Source organism: Balearica regulorum, chromosome 1 (assembly GCF_011004875.1).
Source record: "Balearica regulorum gibbericeps isolate bBalReg1 chromosome 1, bBalReg1.pri, whole genome shotgun sequence".
NCBI lineage: Eukaryota > Metazoa > Chordata > Aves > Gruiformes > Gruidae > Balearica > Balearica regulorum.
The window spans coordinates 50458172-50481954 of record NC_046184.1 but is presented as its reverse complement, the minus strand read 5'-3'; the positions used below and the strand labels follow the sequence as shown (position 1 = coordinate 50481954).

At 45.9% G+C, this 23783-nt stretch overlaps 2 protein-coding genes across 6 annotated transcripts in view; both read right to left on the bottom strand.

Annotated features, from left to right (window-relative positions):
• The window catches only part of CRADD (CARD and death domain containing adaptor protein), an 81990-nt gene extending 73601 nt beyond the window's left edge, over positions 1 to 8389 (bottom strand). Inside the window, exons 1-3 of one of the 3 annotated variants that reach the window (XM_075748567.1) lie at positions 7805 to 8387; positions 4006 to 4311; positions 3078 to 3903 (exon numbers count right to left, since the gene is read on the bottom strand). In XM_075748567.1, coding sequence (XP_075604682.1) covers positions 3752 to 3903; positions 4006 to 4311; positions 7805 to 7982 — 636 coding nt within the window. In that variant the 5' untranslated portion in view covers positions 7983 to 8387 and the 3' untranslated portion in view covers positions 3078 to 3751. Of the gene's footprint in view, positions 1 to 3077; positions 3904 to 4005; positions 4312 to 7804 lie in introns of those variants that run through there. The other 2 variants (XM_075748551.1, XM_075748561.1) reach the window with 2 other exon arrangements.
• A 3768-nt stretch (positions 8390 to 12157) lies between these two features.
• SOCS2 (suppressor of cytokine signaling 2) lies at positions 12158 to 23543 on the bottom strand. Of its 3 annotated transcripts, none has more exons than XM_075748610.1 (3): positions 22413 to 23543; positions 21190 to 21491; positions 12158 to 20269 (listed from the first exon to the last, which is right to left on the bottom strand). In XM_075748610.1, exons 2-3 carry the CDS (start codon positions 21341 to 21343, stop codon positions 19821 to 19823), a joined length of 603 nt encoding a protein of 200 aa, XP_075604725.1. In that variant the 5' UTR covers positions 21344 to 21491; positions 22413 to 23543; the 3' UTR covers positions 12158 to 19820. The 3 variants fall into 3 exon arrangements, with proteins under 3 accessions (XP_075604725.1, XP_075604734.1, XP_075604720.1); XM_075748619.1 differs by having other exon boundaries at positions 23047 to 23298; XM_075748605.1 differs by lacking the exon at positions 22413 to 23543 and having other exon boundaries at positions 12158 to 13793; positions 19827 to 20269; positions 21190 to 21600.
• Between the last annotated feature and the right edge of the window lie 240 nt (positions 23544 to 23783).

Sequence of the window (23783 nt, the reverse complement as noted above, 5' to 3'; positions counted from 1 at the left end):
AAATTCACTAGTGTTTGCCAGATAGGAACGGCTGCTGCAGAATTCCTTTGGCAAATGCTGTATCCCGGACTTTTCTCTTTCTCAATATGCTGTGATTTCCTGCAGAGTGGAGAAATCATCTATACTACAAAGAGGTGCAGTACTAACACTTTTAGAAGTAAAGCATTTTATAGCAACATATAGTATACAGAGAAGTATAGTACTTGGCCAGAGAAATTCCCAAGCTGAGAGAGACTAGAAAAACTTTCTGATAAACAAACGCCATCAAAGCTTATATTTTTTTACTCAGTGCAAAAAATATTGGGTAACTGTTTGCTGTTCCTAGAAAGAATGGAATTCTGTTGCCAACAGCTGTAGCTCTTTGTAGGAATTATACTACTATATTGAAGATTTATGTTCCTGACAAAGACATAAAGTTATCCAAACTAGGGCAGAAACAACAAAATAGTCTTTTCCTAACGAAACAGACCCACGTAATTTTTGTTAACTCTTACTACAGCAGAAGTTTTGATCTTCAAAACCACGAACTCAGTCTGCAGTTGATGTTTATAGTAATTAAGTCTTGCAATGCCACTCTGCACAGAGTGACCTGTTTTATCACAGGCTCTTACACAAGCAAAAACCACACCCTATAATCTTGAAATCGATTAAAGTCATAAATATTTACCTCCAAAAGCATATGACTAAATTTTCTTCTTGAATTTTGGGGGTTTACAATGATGCTTTCCCTACCTTAAGAAAAGGTTTCCCCAAAGCTGTGGCCATCTGACAGATCCATATGAGAGAGCAGAAGGGTGACCCTAAGCAAAAGGCTGTTCTGTGCGTAAAGTAAGCAAGAGGGAGGAATCTTGGGTCTCTCTGCTGCAATCATATAGATGCAAGTGGCCCTACCTGCCTGCACGTCACTCCCCTGATTTCTGTGGAAAAACTAATCATTGTGCTCTGCAGGATTAGGGTCTTCTGTGTTCCTTGGAACTACAGCAGATAACAGTATACAGAACTATTTTTTTTTTAATAAGTCAAACTGACGTTCAGCAATAAAACTCAGGATATCACAAGTTTTAAAGTTCATTTATTTGCAAGCAGCCAAACAGCATACTCTGGGTTGAATCCTGGGCCAATTTCCAGCTACACTCTATGTTGCTCTGTGAACATTACACCAAGTTACACAACTTGGAATCAATAAATCCATTGCCTTGGAAGAATTTTCCCAAAGGCTCCCGATGAGTCAGTGAGTGGCAGTGTCTTGTTTAGGTCTCAGACTTCAGCTTCCATTTCACAGCTGCTCGGTCCACTAGATCATATTTACACTACATCACCAAAAATGTTTTTATTTCTGTCCTTCTGCAATTCTGCTTGTTTGGTTCGGTTGGTTTGTTGTTTGGGCTTTTTTTACTAGGGGAAGAAAATAAATTAAAAGCTTCTTAACAATTACAGTTGTGATTTTTTTTTTTTTAACCTGGGAACCAACAAACTATATTTCTCAGCTGAAGCAAAGATAGAAGAAAGTCTGATCTCTTTGAACAAAATGCACAATAATCCAAAGGCCTACATAGAAAAAACACTGTGCATGTGCCACAGTTTTTAGATTCAGACAGAGAAAACCTAATAGTCCACTTTTACTGACTTTAAAAATCCTACATGTAGTCAGTGAGAAGTGAAAGACTATAAAATAAAACCCTCCTTGCCACCAGTCCTTAGTCCTGCAAAAGATCTGCAAAAACTGAGGATATTTTGCTTGAGTAAACAGAATTTTAATTGAGCATAAACAAGTGAACAGCAGGCATGTGATTTCCATAAGTATGCATGATTCAAAGGAAAAAAAGATTTAAAAATCTGGGGCCATAAAACCAACTTCAATTTTAAAAGTTTTAGGGTCTAAAAAAAAGGTAGTGTGTATGTCAGGCTTTTTTCACTACAAACGGATTCATCAAAAAAACTCTGCCACTGACAAATCATCATTTTAAGAACTGTTTCCAATAAGGCAGAAGTTATCTAGCATGGCACTAAAGAAGACATTTTATTTTAAGTATGCTTATAGTTTATTAGAGCCAATAGTTTTTTCCATGCTTAAGGCCAAGCATATGCTCGAGTACTCTGCCGAGACAAAAGCTTACAAGTTTGTTGTTTAGAATGCAAAGCAAGGCGTTTTATCCCAAACCACATTTTCTTGCATGTAATCAGCACTGATGATACCACCGTAGTTTCCAATTCATTCCAGGGTGCACTCAGCATTTATCAGGGCACAGATGTTGCTCTCTTTCTTTGGCTTCTAAAGAACATACCTAAATATTAAAACCAATTTGGCTATCTGCCTCTTGTCCTGTTCTTACACTCTCTATTGCCACAGTAACCTTTGATCTAATCTGGAAACCTTTTCTAATTTACTCACAAAATTTGGCAATAAGATTATCAAGTACAGGCAGCCCACTTGAAACCAGAGAACCCGATATGCATAAATCCAGCACATTAGTCACAAGTGATCAAGAATGGGAACAAGCAATCCACAAAACAATCAAAAGAACAAAAATCAGAAACAATTTTTCTAGTAACAAACTGTGCGATCCTGACTGTACTCATGGCTGTGTGTGCGTTTCTGGAACTGTAAGTATTATTCAACAGCTTAACCAGCAATTAGCAAATGAACAGGCTGATTTGTAAGGCAAATAAAGAGTATTAGCATGACAGGATTTGTCATAACAGCGAGCAAGGTCTTTTCCAACGCAGTCAATGCCGCAAGTTTGCATTGCGCCGAGAACTTGCAGTGTTTTCCCCTATGGGCAGCACAGGACATTTATTTCCCAAATTCTGAAAATTATTTACCCATTTCAAAGCAAGCATAAAGGAACCTCCACAGAGACCCAACAGAAAGACAAGCTGTCATGATATTCCATTGAAAATCTCCTAAGGTAAGATAACGTCAGATTTGTCCAGCAGATCTTGACAAAACATTCTTGAACATGCAGCTAACTGGGAGGCAGGTGCACGTGATGGTCAACGGGTCTTAATTACCCATCTTCACAGGCTTTCAGTCTCAGGCAAAGCACACTGACACTGGAAAAATCACCCATCGTGTACATCAAAATACGTATGACCAAACTCAAATGGGGCGGGGTGGGGTGGAGGGCTTGGGGAAAGGTTAATCAGACTGCCTGGAAACGATGCTCCCAAGTGAGGACTATTTCACTACCCCGCTGGTAACAGGAGGTTAGCAGCCAGTGCATGCTGCCAAAATCTAGGGCAAGAAACGTGCGTTTTACGCAGCCGTCTTGACCTCAAAACAGCTCAACAATTGCATGCGGGGATTGGTAAAGAACTCACTTCCGAACAAACATCAAGTCCAGAAAACTAGTTTGAGAAGTACATTTAAATGTCAGAAAGACAGAGATTTGACTAAATACGATTATGTAACACCCACTAAATTGGTTAGCTTCTAAATTTGTTTTAAAACTAAGCAATGGCTAGTAATTTTGGAAGTAATGATCCTAGATAATTGTAATCCAGTAAACATAATAAACTAAATAAATCTAAATTAGCATATGGTGCTAAATCAAGATGACATTAAGAACATAATAAAAGTAAATAAGTAAAAATTCTGTCAGTATGAACATTCCAGAAACAAGCCACTGTAAAACATACATAAGCCAAACAATAATTAGGGAAGGAATAGTGAAGAAACTCTTCTGCAGCTAGTCAAAAACACTTTTATAGTCTGTTCCCTTTGAGGTAATGGAGTCTAGGTCCTCCTACATCACAGCCTCTCCCAAGGCAGCCTCTCCTGCTGTCTCCTGGTATCCTGAAACTCAGCCCTGCTTGCTCCCCAAACTTTGCAATACTTCCTGGCATTTGGCTGGCTTCCAGGAAATTCAGGCTGTCCCCTTTTGTTTGTATGTTGCTCCATATCTACACCATGCATAACTTGAAATTACTGGTACATTCAATACTTTCAAAATTGCATCTTGAGAGCAAGCTTCAAAACATCAGCAACAAAAATCCTGGCCTTACCTGCAGGATCTTGTATTGTCATTTCCTCACGCTTCACCATCAGCTTGTCTTTAACCCATGGGAACTCCTGTAAGGAATCCAAGAACACATCAAAAGCCTTGGGTCCTCTGGTGGGGAGAATATCAAGGAGCATCATGGTTTTCCTCTGACTGGTGGTTTGGGACTGTATTTCTTGAACATGACTGTCCGTTAGAATCCCTTCTTGGTAGAGATACTGAATAACAACTCCATCCACCAGCACCTCTGTGCAGAGCTCCAGGCGCAGGGAACGTAAAAGCTGCTTGTCTCTGGCATCCATCTGGCAACCTAAAGCATGAGAAAAAGGAGTAGGGAAACGCGTGAAGATTAAATACTTCAACCTTTAACATCCGGAAGTGATGTCTGATACCTGGCAACCTTTAGAAAGAATGCCAAACTCAGAATTACCAACCTGGGAAAATTATTACTGATCCCCACCACCTTCTTTCCACTCAGATTTCACAAGCTGAAATGCAGCCACTTCTGGAAAATATTAGATGGGAAGAGAACCTTTGGCATTGTGAAGACCAGTCCTTTGCTGGAATAAAAACCATGCCAAATAATCCCACTCGCTAACTGGTCAAGGTCCATACTAAAGGCAGCTACAGCATTTGCCAGTCCTTAAAAAAAGTGAGAGAGATGTCCCAAATGACCTCTGTTACTGATGCCTCTGATGCTATTGCTGTTGCAGCAGTGCAATAGCAGCAGCAGGACTGGTAGAAGCACCACAGCCAGGCGGCAGGGACAGAGGCAGCAGGTAGCTTTGGCCTAGGCAATGCATTTTCATTTTAGGAGGGCTGGAAATGTACCTTATGCACCAGGTCATCCTTCCCCCTGACTCATCCTGGAAGGCTGCTCTGGTACTCAACTGATCTGGTGATGAGAAACTTTCTTCAAATTTCCATCTCAAATTTATCCACCTTCTATTTATAGGCATTTGTTCTGCCAAAACTGTTCTTTAGCTTAAGTAGCTCTTCTCCCTCCCTGGTATTTACCCTTCTAATGTGTTCACAGGAAGCAATCGGATGCCCTCTGCCAGCTTCCATTTCACTTGACTAACACTCTGACTAGACAAAAGCTGGAAAAGATGCATTTTATAGCCACTCTGCAGAAGAGGAATCAAGGTCCAGAGAGACCAAGCAACTCATCCAAGATCATACCGGGAGTCTGTGCCAGACCTATGAACCGAATCAAGATGTCTAGCCTAGACCTTAACAACAAACATATCCCTAGGCCTATTAATGGCACTTGAAAAGGAAAATGTCAGACTAACACAATTAAATGCTTTCTCACGACTAAATAATGAAGTAAAAAAACTGCAGCAGGTGTTGAGTGTGATTACCAAGAGACTTTCTGATAATTAAACTAGAAGCTGCTGCTCAAACAGCTAGACCTTGCAGAAACTGTACTTCATTTAGCTTGAGGATATAAGGAGACAGAGATTTTCAAAGCTTTTGTAGGAAACCTGCTAAAATCTTTATATTGTGAGAGGTGCCTACTGACTCCCAAGGCCCCATCAATGGCTGGTTAGTTGACCTGGTTGTTAAAATCCAGGGCAGGCAACCAACAGAACATACAGGCATGTAAATGGCATCTTGCACAGAATGCAAGGGCCTGGGACCCCGAGAGAGACTGGAAAACCCTGTCTGTGACACCCTCCGATAAAGCCACTTTCTGAAAACGCTTCCCCTGAGTGCTGAAAGCATCACTGGATGGCACCTTCCCAGGAGGACTCCAGCTTTCCTGGGTTACCCAGTATGTTTTTCATACACTGAAGTGAATTCTGAGGCACCTACCTTCTGTCTAGGGCTCATTTGGGAATCAAACAACAGCTATCCCAGCACATGTCCTTAAACAATACTAGTTTGCTAAGCATACCTCAAACTCCATCATGGAGTGAGATGATAGTGCAAGCAAGGAGATGGAAAAAGAACAGGCAAGGAAAAAGAACTGGATTTCCCCATCTGATGTTAGGATGCTCATTTTGGACAGATGAAGCTGAAGATTCTGGTCTCTAACACGCACTACCTTTACACCACTGGGAGCAATCACTGGACTAAAGCAAAATCAGCTAAAATTCAAGCAGCAGATCCATTTCTCTGTTCCAGGATTCCCTGACCCCCCCTGACCTCATGAAGCGCCTGCAGAGTTCAAGACAGGCACCCAGCAGCAGCTCTGAGGGTGTTATCTCAACCCAGGCAGAAAAATGTTTCAGATGTGACAAAGCTCTTGTGCTTCACATTCTGCACGGGCCACTGAGAGTCCCTGTCCAGGAGCCTCCTCCCTCATATGCCAGACGAGGAACATCGACTTCTCCAGTCACTGTAGAGCATTTGATGAGTTCCCCTTCTTCACCACCAAAGTAGTCAACACTTTTTAAAAATAAGGCCTTTTCAAACCATCTCAGTTTGCACCTTCATGCACTTGAAAAATGCCTATCAAGCCATGAATCCAAAGGGGAAATTTCTGCTGAAAAAGGCCTCTGGCTCACTGACTGCAGAGTGAGCACAACTGAGGTTTTAAAGTGCTTAACACAAAGGGCCCCTAACACCAACCGGCCCAGTAAACTTGTAGGATGAAGCATATTGATTTTTAAGGTCTTTTTAAAGATTAAGTATTTCTTCGTATGTGTTTACCATGAGAAGGAAATGTCTGAGTCAGGAACTAAGTAGCCAGATAGGGAAATGTATCAGGATTTTGGTGCGTAACAGCATAGGGACAGAGTTTAGTGCAACACCGGATTAATTTAAATTCATATTAATTGCAGTCTGTATCTAAGGATCCAAAGTAAGCTCTAAAATAAATTTTCTCTGGAAATGCTGGTGCTAGAGGGAAAGCAAAAAGATGAGACGTCGTTCACCCAAAAGATGACATGGCTCAAACCTTCCCCAGATACTTCTAAAAATGTGTCCTTTCCATTGCAGGGCCAAATTTTAAGAAATATAGCCCCACATCCTGCTAAACGAGCAAGTCCTTGACTTACCACCACACCAACACAGGCAGGTTTGCATTTTTCTGGATCTGACACAGAATCTGTCCATGAATGGGGATAAAACGTTTTGAAAGCCTTGACCCTAAAAAGACCCCTTCTGATCCTAAAAAGAACATTCGCTTAGTTCTTGGCTAGAAACACTTTGGCATTTTCCCAAACACCAACTGCACTGGGCTGCTTACGACTGCGAGTATGTCCCCATGTGCCTGCTTAGCTAAGAGTAAGGTCCGCCCTGCGTAATCCGTGAGCGATTCTGGCTATTCACAGCATGCCTACACGTTAAAAATCTTCCCCAAAAAAATCAAGTTTTGCTTTTAATTTCTCCCCTGTAACCGAGGTCTGGAAGCTGCTGCTCCAGCCGCAGTCAGGGGCCGGCTGCCCGACCTGCTGGCACCCAAACCCCGAGCCTCCCGCCGCGGCTCCAGACCGAGAGGCAGCAGCACCCCGGCCTTCCTCCCCTCTCCCCTCCGCCCTCTCTCCGGGTACGGCTGCTGCAGCGGAGGCGGGCGCTGCCGCCGGCCCGCGGCCCTCACCGCCCCGGCCCGCCCCGCGGAAGCCCGTCCCCCACCCCGGCCCCGCAGCGCGGGGGGTCGCCGCCGAACGGCCCCTCGGCACCGATCGGGCTGACGCCTTTACTCCCGCTTCCCCCTCGGCGGCGCCCGGGACAGCGGGCGGGGGGAATCGGGCCGAGCGGTGCCGCCGGCACCATACGGCGGAGCGGTCGGGAGAGCGGTCGGGGCGGCGAGCGCTGTGAGGGGAGAGCCCCCTCCACCCTCGCCCCGTACTTACAAGAGGGAAGTGGGGAACTACACAGGGCGTCCTGGCGCCCGCGGAGCCTGCGCGGGGAACACCATCTTTGTTGAAGGCAAGAGGGCTTCGCCGGAAGCGGCCGCCGCCGCCCTGCTGCGGGCCGGCCGAGGAAGGGCCGCCGCTGAGGGCGGGGGGGGGGGAGCGCCGCGGCCGCCATGTCAGCTGTGGGCAGCGGTGCAGGGCGGCCCCGCGGGTCGGGACGCACGGCCGCGTCCCACTCGCCTCCCGGCCGGGGAGGTGAGCCTCGGGGCGGGGGACGCGGGGGGTCTGCTGCGGGGCTCTGCGGTGCGGGAGTGCTGACAGCGCGGACCCGGCCCCCGTCCGCGGCGGGACTGGCTGGAGCGCCCGGCGGCGGCGAGCTTCGCGAGTGGGTGTCCGGCAAGGGGAAACAACCCCCGACAGGACTGTCAGCAGGCGTGTAGCCGGTCCCACGCGAGATCGAGAACGGCCTGAGGGAGAGAAGCCGCCACGCAACCCCACCGCGTCCTGCGGCCGCGTCCCATCCGCTGCTCGGTGCCGAGGGGCTGCCGGGGGCGGGGGGTGTCGGCGAAGGAGGCTCCTTTCCGGGAGTTTAAAGGACCTGCTGGCTCTCAGCATCTGGGGGAGAGAGGGGGATAGCGAGTGGAGGGGTTGTATCTAAAATTAAGTTAGAAATTACAAAAAAAGGAGTTTTTGTGGCATTAGAAACAGCTGATGTCATTACTCTCTAGGGAAGATGGTTCGTATTTGCGAGTATATGCTAAGCCAAACTTCATCCAGGTGCTGGTATCATCGTATCAAACACACAGCAATATTATATCAAGTGCTATACATATTTAGCTTCATTACTTTCATCTGAACGGCCTAAAAATGAAAAAGGATTCATAGATGAAAACCATTTAGTAAAGTACGATCCAGCTTGTGTCTACCACAGTGCTATGCACATTCTCGTAGTTTTATTCATCTGTTATTGAATACAAAAACATCTCTTTCACATCATTTTATATGATTATTTCAGACCAAAGTATGGTAGAAGAGAGAAAACTGTGATTCATAGAGTTATAAAAATGAGGTGGTGTCATTTCCTATCACGTATCATTGAACTTTTTTCCATCCTTACGTAGGTGTGAGGTGTCACACGGGCCTAAGCAATGTCAGCCCTTTTCTTTCATGTCAGGACCACAATAGTGATGAAAGGAAAAAAAAAATATCTTGCAGAGTTGGAACGCGCTACCTTGAAGCTGCAGGCAGCCGCAGCGAGCTGGCAGTGATCTGCTCGGCTCACTAATGCGTACCCTCTGGAAAAGCAGGAAAGGTGGTTGCTGCAGCTGCTGCTAGAAATGTTGCCACTGTGTGAATCCCATTTGTACGCTGGTATTTGGAAGATTTCAGGGTATTTGGAAGTTATGGAAACCTTTACATGCCTTGCCTAGATATTGTACCCAGGAAATATTTGCCATGGAAAAATATAACAGTGTTATTGGTAGAGCTCACATACAGTATATGCTCAACATATGTATCTACAAGATTTTGCATAAAGATAGGCGCTTAGTCACGCTCAGAAAGCTTAGATCCTTTTCATTTGATTTTTCCTGTGGCTGACAGCAAAGCTGAGAATTTCTGTGGACACAGAATATAAATCACAATCTTAAAAGCAAAGTTTGTATGCTGGATTTAAGAAATGTTTAAAAAATACATATACATTTATTATGTGGCCAGCTTCTGCAGAGATGCTACTTATTTGGCAATTTTAAAGCAATATTTTGGTTTAATTGACATAATGCTTTTATCTAGGATTATTTCCAGATAATAAATTTGATACATTGCTCTTACATAATTGATAAATAATATCTTATTCCAATACATCTATCAAACCAAGGTAAATGGTTTTTGTGTCTTAGGCACACATGTTGGTCTTCTAGGAACACAGACATAAACCATTGAAATATTCCTATAGGTTGTTCAGAGTGATGCATTAAAATATTTACTATGAGCTCGACAACACTGGAAACCACATAAGTAAGTCATCATCGGTAACCGGAAGACAGAAAGCATGCTGCTGTTGTAGCCGAAATACAGCTGAGGTGCTTTTAAATTTTCATGTCATGGATAGTTTGTAATACCAGTTGTGAGAAAATACATTTGTAAACAACACAAACCAGCACAAGGGAGCAGAGGACACCACAAACCCATCTATATGGTCATTCCTCAGCACAGCACTGTACAGCCACTGAAAGTTTCCTTTCTTAGCTTCTTGTATTTCTGCCAGCTTTTTTCTTTCAGTCACGATCTAAGGAACTGTATTATATCTGCAACTGGAGTGACGAAACTTGGAGACTTCAAATACCACGTTATTGTGATTCTGACAGCTGCATTTAATTGCAGATAATGTGCCTACATTTTAAAATAGAAAATGAAGACAAGCAGTTGCATCACTTGCATTTACTATATTTTTTTGCCAGATGAGACAATTAGGATTATTTATTTTAGACTGTCCAAGAATGTCTTAGAAAGTTAGCAAAACATATGGATATGCACAGAGCAACTCCAGTTCCCACCCAAATAAATGGTAGCAGTGGTACAGTCAGCGTTTAGTCACATCTTTGCTTGCAGTCTGAACAGAGATGGAAAGAAGGAAAGCAGTGGAAGGAAACAGATAAGCCTGGGAAGGAAGCAGATAACAACAGAGGTCCAAGTCTGATTAAAGGGAAAAATCTGGCATTTCCTTTTCCTTCCACTACTGTAGAACTAGTGCTGCAAATTGACTAGCGGAAACTGTAAATGTGCTACTGGTGTTTTAGGTTCTTCTTTAGCAATGCACCCCAGGTGTTGATTGTACTCTGCAGTTACAGGATAAGGATGCACACAGGTAATACTGTAAATCAAAGGAAAGAAGCCCTTAAACTTTTCATTTCGGTTCTGTCTAGGTTCAGCCCTGACTGAAGTTCTTCCAGTTCAGTTCTGGTCCAAGTATGTATGTGTGTGTATATATATATGTATATATGTGTGTGTGTGTATTTTAGCCAGTTTGAGTTCAGCTCAGCTCCCCGCTAACTCTGCTCAAATCTCAAAGGTAACCACGTAGATTAAAAAAGTATTTCCTAGACTTTGTAGATCAGTGGACCATGGTCAATCCCACACATCAGTATCATCAGACTGTTAGACTTGAAACCTTGTTCTCTCTGGTTCTGTGGATTAGGGAATCACTGGTGGTTGTCAAGCCACACTTGAGGACTGCTGAATTCGGGGTAGCAACTCCAAATCTGTGGGAACCAAGCTAAGTGACGTCTCTTCTGACAATGCTATTCTCTTTACATGTGGGTTATTCTGGGTCAGAATACAGATTTTTACGTTTACCATATACTTTTTTAAAGCTCACTTAAAAGTCCCAAATCTTTTTAGAAACTGTACAAATATGAGATCTAAAAAAATAAAACCCACAACTTTTGAGAGGATTCTTTATGCTAATTAGAGTCAAGCTATAGCCTAGCATGTATGTATTTTCTTTGTTTTCTACAGACTAATTTGTTTCTGCTGATAACAAGAGCCAAAATGTGCTTTTAGAACTAGTGCAAGCAGATTTAATCTATTAAGACTATGCTGTTTTCAATTGTCTGTAGGACAGCATTCCAACTTTAAGGACAAAAGAAATATGAGCCTCTAGGTTTGTTTATTAAAAACACATCTAATTGGTTAAATCTCCCACAAAACCTCTGAAATGAAGATGAAAAGAAAGAAAAATATATTACATGGTTGCCTGTCATTTTTAGAAAGAAGAGCACAGAAAACATTTCTGAATGTCATGTATCTCAAAAACACTCTTAAAATACAAGTCAGGGTGGCCCAAACTCGGTGGCCTGAAGAGATGAAGGGCTCGCAAGCCATTGCCGTCCACTGCCGCCCCAAGCAATAATCCCCTCCCTTCCTCCCTCTCCTCTTCATCCTCACCCCGGTCCCCAAGCATAGCCCTCCCCAACGCCAACATCCAGCCCTCCCCGCACCACCCACTGAAAACCAAGCTGATGCCAAGGCAGGGAAGGTTTTGATATGGAAAGGCTGCCCAACTTGTAGAGCGAGTTTAGGTGTGCTGCGCCGGGTGCCGGACAGTGCGTTGGGAGGGGGTGTCACTCGTCAGGTGGCATTTGCTACTCCAAAAGCGGTTCCTTGTCGCTCCTGAGAAAAGATGATGGGCGGGACTGAAGTGCGGCACTGAAGGGGATCAGCCCCTGGGTGCCGCTTAGATTGTTCTGGTACTCTGTCACTTCCCATTCGTTGGAATTATAAGGGCTTTAAATTAAATGCAGTTCGAAGAAAGCAATGAATATAAAATGTAGGCGACACGTCATGAACTTCCTTAAAAGTATCATTTTATTAAAAGGCATGTCCAGCATGTAGGTAAAATACAGCACAGAAAGTTTCAAAACATCTTAAACCATAGGGTTTGAAGTGACTATGTATTGTCTATTCGTTTACATTTATTTCAATAATAAAAGTGTTTATTAGCAGTACTGTAATGAATTAAAATGAATTAATTCTTAATGCTGTTTACTTTGATACAAATCATCTCTAGCCAAAGGTGAATACAGAATAGTTAGAAGAAAAGAAGCAGGCATCAAATGTGAAACTTTTGTATTCATTCCAGGAAAAAAGAAAAAGAACCTCTGCAATGAATTCTAATAAAACCCCTGCAATTAATATTTACAAAATGTGACTCAGTATTTCTCAGAATTTTTAGTCCATTTTCTTTAAATATATAAATTAATGTAGTTCTCTGTTTTTGAAGTTCAATTTAAAGATGCTTTCAGGAGACAGATGAAATACTGCAAGCCTCTAAATATTCATTCCAGACATATGAAACTATTTTTAAATGTAAACCAATCATTTTAATAATATGAGAACAAAGAAAGAAAATTCACAAATTAGCATGAAAATCAAACATTGAGAAATAAGTAAGAGGAATTTAAGATTCAAGTCTAAAACCTTTTCACAAACCCAGCTTTTTTTGTTTGCAAATTACAGCATACAAAATGGTTGTTTAGCATTTGAGATAAAAGACTGGAAGGTTGGTTTTATTTAGGAGGAGAATAACTACTGCTTTTTGTAATCTTCTGGGTTTTTTCCCAGGCTTTGAACTGGACAAACTCATATACAGTACCTATATTTTTAAAGGTTCTTACTTTCAGGTTAAGCTTTTCAGGAGCTAGTAATGATTCGTGGAAAGTGTTTACAAGTAGCCTAGCAAGAGATTTGCCACTGCTTATACTTTTTCCATATATCCCATTTTCAAACAAAAAAATACCCTTCTATTAAAAATTCACTTACTCTATTTTGTTCCCTTTCAAAGTGAAACCTGCCTACATGCCTGGTTACAGTGGGCTAGTTAAGCAGCCTGCAGCAGGGACTGCATCCTCCATCAGGGGAGTTAAAAGAGACAGATGAATTTCCACAAAACAGTTATCTTCTCGCAGGCAGTTTCCCTCGCAGAAAACACGCGCCTGAAGTGCTTCAGCTCATGAAGGAGCTACGATGACACTTCCACTGCAATCTAGTTAGACGAGAATCTCACATTCCTAACTTACTGTCTTCTCTCTTCCCAGCAATGAAGCCATTCAAAGATATTACCATCATTGCAGCTTAGGTTCATATCAATGTTAATTGAAATATAAGTGACTTTTCACCCCACACTGATAAATTACAAAATGTTAAGTCTACTGCCCACTTTACAAATAGGTAAATATAGACTCAGTCTTCTTTAATATTGTATACCTAAAAGAAAATGAACCGGCTTAAAATCCCATAGACAGCAACAGTCGATCCACAACTTATTCTGTTCCCCAGACTGTCAATAAGCAGCACATTAAGTAAGAAAAAAGCAAATGTACGATGTGTAATACAGGTGTCCAGAGCAACCCCTCAAATTTGGAGATTCCCCCCCGAGACAAACTGAGGGGACAGAGATTCAGCTGAACAACTATTTCAGGGCTGCAACCTAAAGGGATACAACTAAATTGTAAGAAAGCATTTTGAAAAGAGATTTTACAGCCTGCAGATATCAGTCTATAATTCTTGTTATCAAGCCAGATCCAAATAACCTCAATAAAGGCAAAAGAAGAATTTTCACTGGGCTTTGAATCTTTTCCCACGTTTAATGTACCTCTGCGTTTCCTATTTGTTCAGCAACAGTGCACCAAATTGCAATTCTCAGTTATGAAACATCAGCTATGAAACAGTTTGACTGAAAACAAAAGGATTTACTTACATAAACCCTGCCTGCCAGTGAAAGAAAAATTTAGGCAGGCACATTGAATTTGGGCATTTTTTACATGTATTTTGTTCTTTGCAGCACTCAGCACTGAACTTTTCCTGGGTATAATCTGTTTGAACTTTTTCCTATTAAATGCCAGCTTGTTTCTTATCCTAATGTAAATAGCTTTTGCTCCTGCATGTTTTTACTTCTTAATATAATAGAAAGTAATGATATTATTTTGGTTCTTCTGTTCCTGGAGAGTTAGTGACTCCAACTCTGGAAGAAAAAAAAAAAACTGCAACAAAAAACCACCACAGGTGCAATTTTTTTTTTTTAAATAGGATTTAAGTAGAGTAAAATCCACAGTTGATCAGGGAGATTAAACACCATAGTTATGGTGATATGTTTTCACATTTCCCTAGACGTTCTCAGAGGCACTGGCTATTTCAAAGCCCTGTAGATAACCCAATTAATAAACACAGTTAATCCCTCCTACCCCCCCCCCCCTTGGTAACCCTGGGACCAGGACAGACTGATTTTGCTATAAGCTTGGTTTTTTTCCTGAAATTCAGTTACCCAGCCAGACTTTGTTTACATGTGGTTTCAAATTGTGTGCTGATACTAGTTACTCCCCTGGACCTTTAAGCTCTACTAATACACCTTCCGGTGTCATACTGCTCCTGATGGTTAGTTTTTTGATACACCTTGTGAGAAGTGCCACCTCTCCTAGGAGCTGCAGACTTTTCCATGTTCTTTCCCTTTAGTCCCTTCTCAGACACCAAAAGCCAGACAGCTAATTCCCTCCTCAGCAAGCAGAATAGCTTCTCATCTGGTTTCCTGGTGGTATTTTGCCCAGCTTGTAGCATGCCCTCTGTCCAAGACAACAGATAATGACCAGCAATGGTCGGCACCGATGTCCTTCACAGCCCCTGGCAGCGTCAATGCTGCCTCCCACTTCCTTTGACCGATCTTCAGCCCGTTGTAGAAATTACCCAATTTCAGCAATACTGTGGCGAACCGCCATTTGTTGTAAAGCGAGCTCAGACGTTGGTGATCTGAAGTTGCGTGTCGGTGGAATGTTGTTTCCAGGCACTTTCAGTCATGCTGAGGGCTTAGCAAAATACTGAGACCCGCTGAAGTTAACACTAACAAAGAAGCGGTTTTCAGGAGCTAGGTTGAGATACCAAAGTAGCTTTCTGTACACAGCACTAACCAGCTCAGACCTTTCAAGTAATTTCTAGTTCTTCTATTTGGAAATTTTATGGTTTATGTACAAAAAGTTTCCTTTATTTCTGTTGTTTTTTTTTTTAAATAAAATTTCTCCTTTCAACAGAAAAGCTGCTTATAATTATTGAGATTCAGTAATACAACTGTTAGAATCCCTCAAGCTATTACTTCCTCTAGCAGTCAATATGATACTTAGATTTATTTTAATGACAGCAAAGTCAGCACAAGTTTTATTTTACTTTATTTTAAATGACTGTTAGACATGACACCCACGTCTAAAGGTATCTCTCTGTTTCCATCACGTGTTTTGGCTTAAAAAGAACAAAGCCTTGACACCACTCTACTTACTTTCTGCTAGAGCCTAAGCTCATAGCCAAAGGAAAAATCCATAGGAATTTTATTAGGAATACAAGAAAAAAACCTCTTGAATAGAACACGTAAGTAAATAAAGCTTTTTTATGATCTTTAACATGGTAATTTACCTACAGGAACACTTTGCTAAGACAGGAGAGATGGCTAAGACACAGGCATTCATGCAACTACAGAACCCTGTCCATAGTATCGTACATAGATTGTTTTCTTAACATAATGAGACTTATTTTAATAAGAGTCTCAGATTCTAGAGCTCCACAGTTTTTAGTGAGGAATAAGTTCCAGATTGTTTTCAGATAGAAAAATAAACCCCTCTCCTCCCATTTTTAGTGAACAATTTTTCCTTCTTGCTAATAATTATATATTGTTTGCCTAGAATGTGGCTACATAAAATATAATTAGGACAATAGTGACAAGGTCAGAGTAAAATAAAATTACTTCTCATGCAATGGGCACAGCTGCTTGGTTACATTTCCACTCTACCCACCCATTTTGCACTTGAACCATTTTCCATCTCTGGTGATAATACTAGCAGCAGGAAAATACTCATACAATTAAAATGGAGCTATAGTTCACACTTCTGCTAGGTTTAGTGCTAAATTAAATACACTCATCAATTCCACTTTCATCATTCATCTTGCAAGTTTTTATTGTTTTTTTTTTCAAGCATCACCTTTTAGGATTGTGGGATTCTCAGCTTTCCTTTAAAGAAAATGAAGAGGTTTTCAGCAACTAACATTCCAGGTATAAGGTGGAAAATCTGAATCCTCAAGACTCAAAAATGAAAAACCAAACCAACACATGGGGTGTTTCACATGGGGTAAAAAAAAAAAAAACCAAAAGCTTAGGATTAAAGTCTTTATCATGATATTCAGTTGACTCCTGGGCACTGAAACTGTGAAACTGCCTTTACTGAACACTATACTAGCAATTCAAGATGACATATATCAGTTAGAAGTAATTTTTGGAGTCTGAAGGCCAGCAGTTTACAAGCTAGTGCTGGGAACAAGCCGCAGCAACATCCATAAAGTAAAAAAAAAAAAAAAAACACCACCAGAACTTTTTAAAAAATGTTTGGACAACATGATCGTGCCTGAAAATTCATGAGGTCTACATGCAAAATTTTTGCACCACTGTAATCTAATCATGTGCTATCCTCGGATTTTTTGTACCAGAACAAGTCATTCCTCTGTGCTGCCTCAGAATGAAGCCGAGCTTTCAGCAAGCTATAGCGTGTTTAGTTTTACTAGTGCAATGCATCAACCCTAGGACTGGCATCCTAATGAGCACAAGAACTATGCTTTCATACAAAGAGGACTAGTTCCCCCTCCAGTCTGTTCAAAATATTGTTCACTGCTTCGAGCACACCACAGCTACAGACCCTACTTTTCCTCACAGTAATTAATACGAATAATACGAAGTGTAAGTCAGTATGCTCAACTTTTAGTGACTTGATTCCACATCACAGTAACTACTCTTGATTATTTACAAGAATGACCACCTTTCGCTTTACTAGCACTCCTTGTCTTCAGCCCGCCACTTGCCCTTGTGCTTTGGAGAACCACTAGCAAGCCCAGCGAGCTGCCCTGCATCTGCCCCCTGTCATTCCTCAGAGCTTGGCTCTGCCCTGGGGGATACCTGGCCTGTGTCTGCTTACAGGAGGCTACCAGTAAGGAGCCATAAATCATTTCTGATATGCACGACTGTCTCATTGCGCTCCAAAGGTCTTATCTTCTCAGTCTGCTTGTTCCAGCATCAGTATTCGTGATTTTAATTCCCCAGGCCAGGGGCAAGCCTGGAGGAAACTTATTTTAAAGAACCTTAGTATAACGTGTTCACCACTGAGACACCAAGCATATCATGGCTAAGTATCACCTTAGCTAAAAATGCCCAGTAGTAGAAGGTTAACATAGCAGCAGGTTAGAGTTTCCTTACTATAAAAGAAGTTATTCCAAAGAGCAGCTATCTCATCGAAAGTAGAGCTAGACAAGAACTGTAAGAGAAGAGATTCATCAGAATGAAAAATATTCCCAGGGATATGGTTCTTTCACGTGCACTGATCACAGGGAAAGCTCCTCAGCTTCAGGATGGCAGATCCTAGCAAGACAGATGACAAGCACAGAAGAACCAGGCACACACCTGGAATAGAAGGAAGAGAAGGAAGACCTCTTCTGGGATGGGAACCAGAGAGTGGTTGCTGTGTTATGTGAAAAACTTCCAACAATCTGCTATGTTTTGGCAGGGCATGGGGAAAAATTTTACGTAACAAAAGCTTTTGTTTTTCAGGATAAAGCTCCCCCCATTTCTATACTAAAGGGAGAGAGAATTGAAGTCGTGGAGAAGGAGGGAGAAAAGCCACCTTTTCCACAGAGAACAACAACATATCAAGTATTTGCCACAGCAAGGGACCATCCCCTCTGCGTTGGGTTCTTGGTGTCTTCCTTGTCTCGACGGCTGTGCTACTCATTTTTGCCAGCATGTTAATGACAAAACTGTATGCATAACACTGCATATTTTGTTGGATGCAACACAGTAAGTTGGTCAGTGCCCCAGAGTTTATGGGAAGGGACAGCATCTTGACAGTGCTACAGAGCAGTTAAGTCACAAGGAAAACAAGGAGATTATTTTATGTCGTTTTTATTTCGGTCTGGGCAGGGCTAGATTACAGCAAGTCTTGACAACCCTCCTTGTTCAAACACATGTCTATTTGCTTTAATTAAAAAGTAAGCTAGGGAAAGAGTTAAAACTATGAAATTGTTGACTGAGGATGAATCTATGTCCTTGTTTCTCTCTTTACTGCTCTCCTATTACTCTCATCCTGGATATTTATTCTATTAAATACTTTACATTTAGACTGAGGAATGGGTACTGAGGGTCTTAGTCCCTCCTTCCCATTTGGAGGGCTGTTGTAACAGAAAAAGCAATGTCCTATGCTAATACCTAACTATGGGAATTCAGCAGGCAGCCTCTAAGCCACTAATCTGAACATAATCCAGCTATACCTTTGAGCAGCATCACAAAGGCAAAGCAGGGGTATTCATCCTCGCTGATATATATGCATTTATTTGAGTATTAGCTAGGAAATTATATAGGTTCCTAAGACTGCTGTTTCCTGAATAGTAGCAAATCCATACATACAAAGATTGGGAAATCATTGTGCAATTTGATTTACTTTATTGAGTAATAGTCTGATCGCTACAATGGTGAATTAGAAGAAAAAAGAAAAAAGAAAAAAAAAACCCAAAGAAAAAACCAAACCAACCCCCTCCAAAAAAAACCCCCCAAATCCGTATGTCCCCACATTTTGGGAAACAAGCTGAAGAAAACATTCTACACTGTAGAAGACAGCTGTAACTGCTGATATCCATGTTCTGACATTGGAACTGAGCAACTGCAAGTCTGCAGTGTACAGTCCCAAAGCCTCAACCAAAAGAGACTTAATAGTAATAACATGGATATATCACCACTGGGAAGATGTTAACATGTTAACAAAGATTCTGGGATACCAATCTGGTATAATCAGCAACATACTGGGGTCCTGTAAAAGATGCGGCATTCCTCCTTATGGTCAGCTTTTAGAGAACTTCAAAAAACAATGTTTTAAACCGATTACTTACAGTATTCCTTCGCTTGCAGAAAAGCACAAGAATTATAGTTCAATAAAAACTGAATAGATGATCACTTTTTTGACTGGATTTGATTAGTTGCATAACTTTGGCAAGATTAACACCATGTGATCCAGTTAAGCTTTCAGGATTATACGAACACCAGCACCAAATTAATCTTGGACTCAAACAACTGAGATACTTATGAACTCTCATTCGTCTCTGACCACTTTTGCAGTCTCTCCCAGTCCCACTGCTTCAGGTAGCATTTGATAGTGCAATATTTTATGCCATTGACAAAGCAACACAATCTGAACAGATTCCTGGCTTCTCTCTCCTCGCAAGAATAGCATACCACCTTGTCAAACCCCCGAGGATGCAAACTGGGATTATTCTACATAAAGTCTCCCTTTGTGGCATCTGAAATAAAAACCTTTCCCCTAGAACTGCCACTGTTTTGATAGTGAATTCCATGCTGAGTTGTACAACTAGTTACAGTTCTTTGGCTGATTTTAAGAACTGCATTTAAAAGTTACTCTACATTGGAGGTGTTTAGAAAAGATATTTATACCTGGTATTGGTACTCTTTCAAGTACTCTTTTAGTCTTGTTGGTAATGGCAGCTCCCAGATCTGATTTGTACACTTGTTTATAGTTATTCTGCAGCGGTGTTGCAGAGATGGAGCGGACGTATAGAGAGGTTTGTTCAAGTAAAGATGAACTGTTCCATTTGAAGGTGTTTCGGTTCTGTCCTTGCACATAAGAACATAATATTCAATCAAATGCACAACGCTGTCGAACTGTTTAAGTCTAGATCTGACACAAGTGATAGAGTCCAGTCTAAATTTGCCATCTTGATATTCTATACGTAGATTGGTTGGTCCTGCTGATGTTTTTACTGAAATAGTCAGTAGATACTCTGAATGTGAACTGTCCCTAACCAAGAAGGTCCCTTCGGGGGCATCCAGTAATCTCTCTTTGGCTTCAGCAACAGTCATGTTGCCCCAGTACCATCCTGTTAAAAGAGAGAAAGAAGGGGCTTGTTTATTTGCGTTTGTTTGTTTGAAAAGCTGCTCTGTGGCTGTTGTAGTAGCCCATTTCCTTTGTTGTTTGAAAGCTAAAGTCCTGCAGGTATTGTAAATTTTTATTTGCTATTTAAATTCATTTGCTTTGCAACGCGTTCCGTTTTGACAGAGCCTTCCAGGTCATTGGGTTTTTTTTCGTATCTATGCATACACACGCACAAACTTCCCTGCAGGTTCTGCAAGGCTAACGCCGAAGCCTCCCACTCCACGGGCCGCCCGTGAGGTAGCAGCGACGCGCCCCGCGGCTCCGCGCTGCGCACACGCCGGGGCGAGCGCTGCGTCCGCCCGGCACACGCTGGCAACCCGCAAAAAGTCCGCTTTTGGTAACTCTAGGTAGGCTGTTGTTGAAATGAGCTTTATCTAGCAATCGGAAGCAGAAAGGGATAAGAAAACAACTTCGGCAGCGCGGCTGCCGTCCTGGCAGGGAGGCGATGAAGACAAAAGCCCTTCCCTCCGTCCGCGGCCAAGCCCCACGAGCGGAGCGCAGGTACGCGGGGCCACGGGGATGCGGCAGCCGCCCCGATCGGCGGCAGCGCCCGGCCCTCGCTCGGCCGGCCATCCTGGGCTGCCGCCGGGGCGCGGCGCTGCCGGTGCTTTCGCTTCGACCGCCGCAACCCGGGGAAGGTCGGAACCGCCGCCGCCCCTCGCCTCCGCGGGGCCGCGACCCCGCAGCGCCTGGCGGCGACGGCAAGCGTCGCCCCACCGCCCGCTTCCCCTCTCGGCCCGGCGGAGCTCCCGGCCGCCGCACTCCGCCTCTCCCGGGACCGCGGTGCGGCGGCGAGACGGCCACCTTAGGCGAGCGCCGCCGCCCCGGGCGCTCCCCCCTTCCCGGCTGGCCGCCCGGGCTTACCTGCCCGCTGCAGCTCCTCCATGGCTGTGGCCAGTAGCGCCGCCTCACAGGGCTCCTCGGCAACAGCCGCGGGTGCCGCCGCCGCCCCGGGATGTTCTCGGCGCGCCCGGGCGCCCTCCGCGCTCTCCAGGGACTCGGCGGAGCGCAGGGTCATGGGGGGCAGCGGCGGCGGCGGGCGCGGCCCCGCTCGCACGTAGGTCGGGGGTTTCCCGCGGGGAGAGAACTCCGCTTCGCCGCCACCGCCGCCGCGGTGCTCAGCGCCGCGCTGGGTGCATGGCCCCGGCCCCCGGCCCGGGCGCCGCCTGTGAGCGTAGAGAGAGCGTGGTTAGCGGCGAGCCCCGCAAGACAAGCTCCCGACGCAGCCCGTGCGCTTCTGGCGCTCCCGCTTCGGAACTTCCCAGCATCCAGAGGAGGGACCCGAGACGAGAGATCACCTCCCGGCGGAGCGGGGGAGGGACATCTCCTCCCCCCACCCCCCAGCCCGTCCCCGGCGGAGGGGAACCGGGGACGACTCGGAGGCGGCGGCCCGCGAAGGTGGTCTCGCTTTATTGCGAGGGCAGACCCGCTGATGCGCCGCTCCCTCGGCCAGGGTAGGCGAGCCCGGCCGGCAGCGCTGGGAGGGCGTTTAGGAAGGGAGGAGGTCGCGGGGGAGAGCCGACCACGTAAAGGTACGAGTGGGGAGGGGTAACCACGGAGCGGGGCAGGTCCCAGACCCGGTGCTGCCCGGGTTGCACGCTGCTGTGCGTAGGAACGACACGGTACGCCTTTCAGTAAGGTCATACACGAAGTCGTATCTCTAGGAACGGGAGCCCGCCGTGGGCCGTGCTGCCGGGGTGGGAGCGAGCCTCTCCCAGGCAACGGCATACGCGAGGGGCTGCGGGGCGGGTGCGCGGGTAGCGCCGGCTGCCGCGGCTCGCTGGCCGGTTGGGTACGGGAAGGGGCAGCGCGGTGGAGGGCGCGATATATTTAGCGGGGGGGGGGGGGGGGGGGGGGGGCAGGAAACGTGCTTTTCCCGTTCCATTAAATGCTGATAGTATAAAAAAATCTCTTTCCGCTCCGCTGAAGCGAACGGGAGGGACAAAAAGAGCCTCTTGCTCGCCCACCGTCACGCCGGGAGCGACACGAAGTCGAGCAGCGCCAGCGAGGGGGAGCCTAGCCGGCTTGGCCGGGGGCGGGGAGTGGGCTCACGGGGAAGACCGAGACCCCCGCTGGTGCTTGCGAACCGTGCAGAATCTCAGCCTCCAGGTGCGCAGCAGCCGCCAGGTGAGGGGTCATGCCGGGGTGGCTCCTCCCGTCACAAGCTCCGCGGCGGAGCTCAGAAACTTTTCCAAAGTAAACTTTACTGGCAGCTGATAGGTTGCTCTGCCGGGTTTCTATCGCAACATATGCGGGCACATACGCGGCAGCCTCCCGGCAAAGCCCATCCCCGTCCCCTTATCCCCCGCGCAGGACCTCCCGCCGCCGGCTCGGGGACCGGGCGCAGGTGCGCCTGTCGCCGGAGCGGGCGCCGGGCCGCCGGCCGTAAAGCCCCAGCGCAGGTGGGAGTCGGCTTGCCGGAGCTGGCCCGGGCGCGACCCCTTGTGAAGGAGAAGCGCCGGGACCGCCTGGCCGCCAAGTGCCGCCGCCCGCGGGAGCTCGGCGGGGATGGAGGGTTTGCGAGGCGGTGGCAGCTAGCTGCAGCGGGGCGTCCCCCGGCAGGGACGAGGAGCGCCGGAGCAGCCCGCCTCGGGAAGAGCCTGCATTCCCGCCTGTCGGCAGCTCCGTCCCGGGAACCGGGCGGCAGGCTCCCTGCTCTCGAGGAGCGGCAGGGCACCGGGCGCAAGCGGTGGGGGGTACCACGACGACGACGGGACTCACCAGGGCTCGGCGGGATGGGGCTGGGGCCGCCGCTGCCGCCGCCTGGAGGTGGCGCGGTCAGGTTGTTCTCGCTCCCGGCGGCGTTTGGGGGCCGGTGGGGCACGGCACCCGCCACCGGGGAGAAGCGTCGGGGCTGTGCTCGGGCAGACAGACAGGCTGCCGCTGCCGGAGGAGGATGGTGCTCCTGGGGAAACAACACCCTCCGCTTCCCCCCTCCCCGTCTCCCCGGCGCGGGCGGTCTGTTCGCCTTTGATTGCGAAGCGAGGGCATCCTCCCCCCGCCGCTCCCCCCTCCCGGGATGGCTACATACAAAGGCTGCTTTCCAGGAACTTTCCAGGAACCGCATCATGTGACAGGACCCGCTCCGGCGCCTCCACTGCGATCGCGGCCAGCCGGGGCCGACGCACCGAGCCGCCGCCCCTTGTCACGCCGGGGCAGCGGTCGCTTAATCCCTCCCTGCGGTTCCCCCGCCCGTGTTCCCCTTTTCCCCTAACCTCCGCCCGCGGAGCCGCGGGAGACGCGCGGCGAGCAGGTCAGTGGCCGGGGCCGCTGAGGTACCGACGCACGGGCGGCCGTTGGAGCCCGCCGGCGCGCGGGCCGTGCCTCGCGGGGCGGCGCACCGCCCCGCGAGGCACGGCCCGCGCGCCGGCGGGCTCCAACGGCCGCCTGCGCGCGGGCCGCGCGGTACCTCCTGAGGTAACCGGACGAACGCGGGAGCGCGGTGTGTCGCCCCCCTC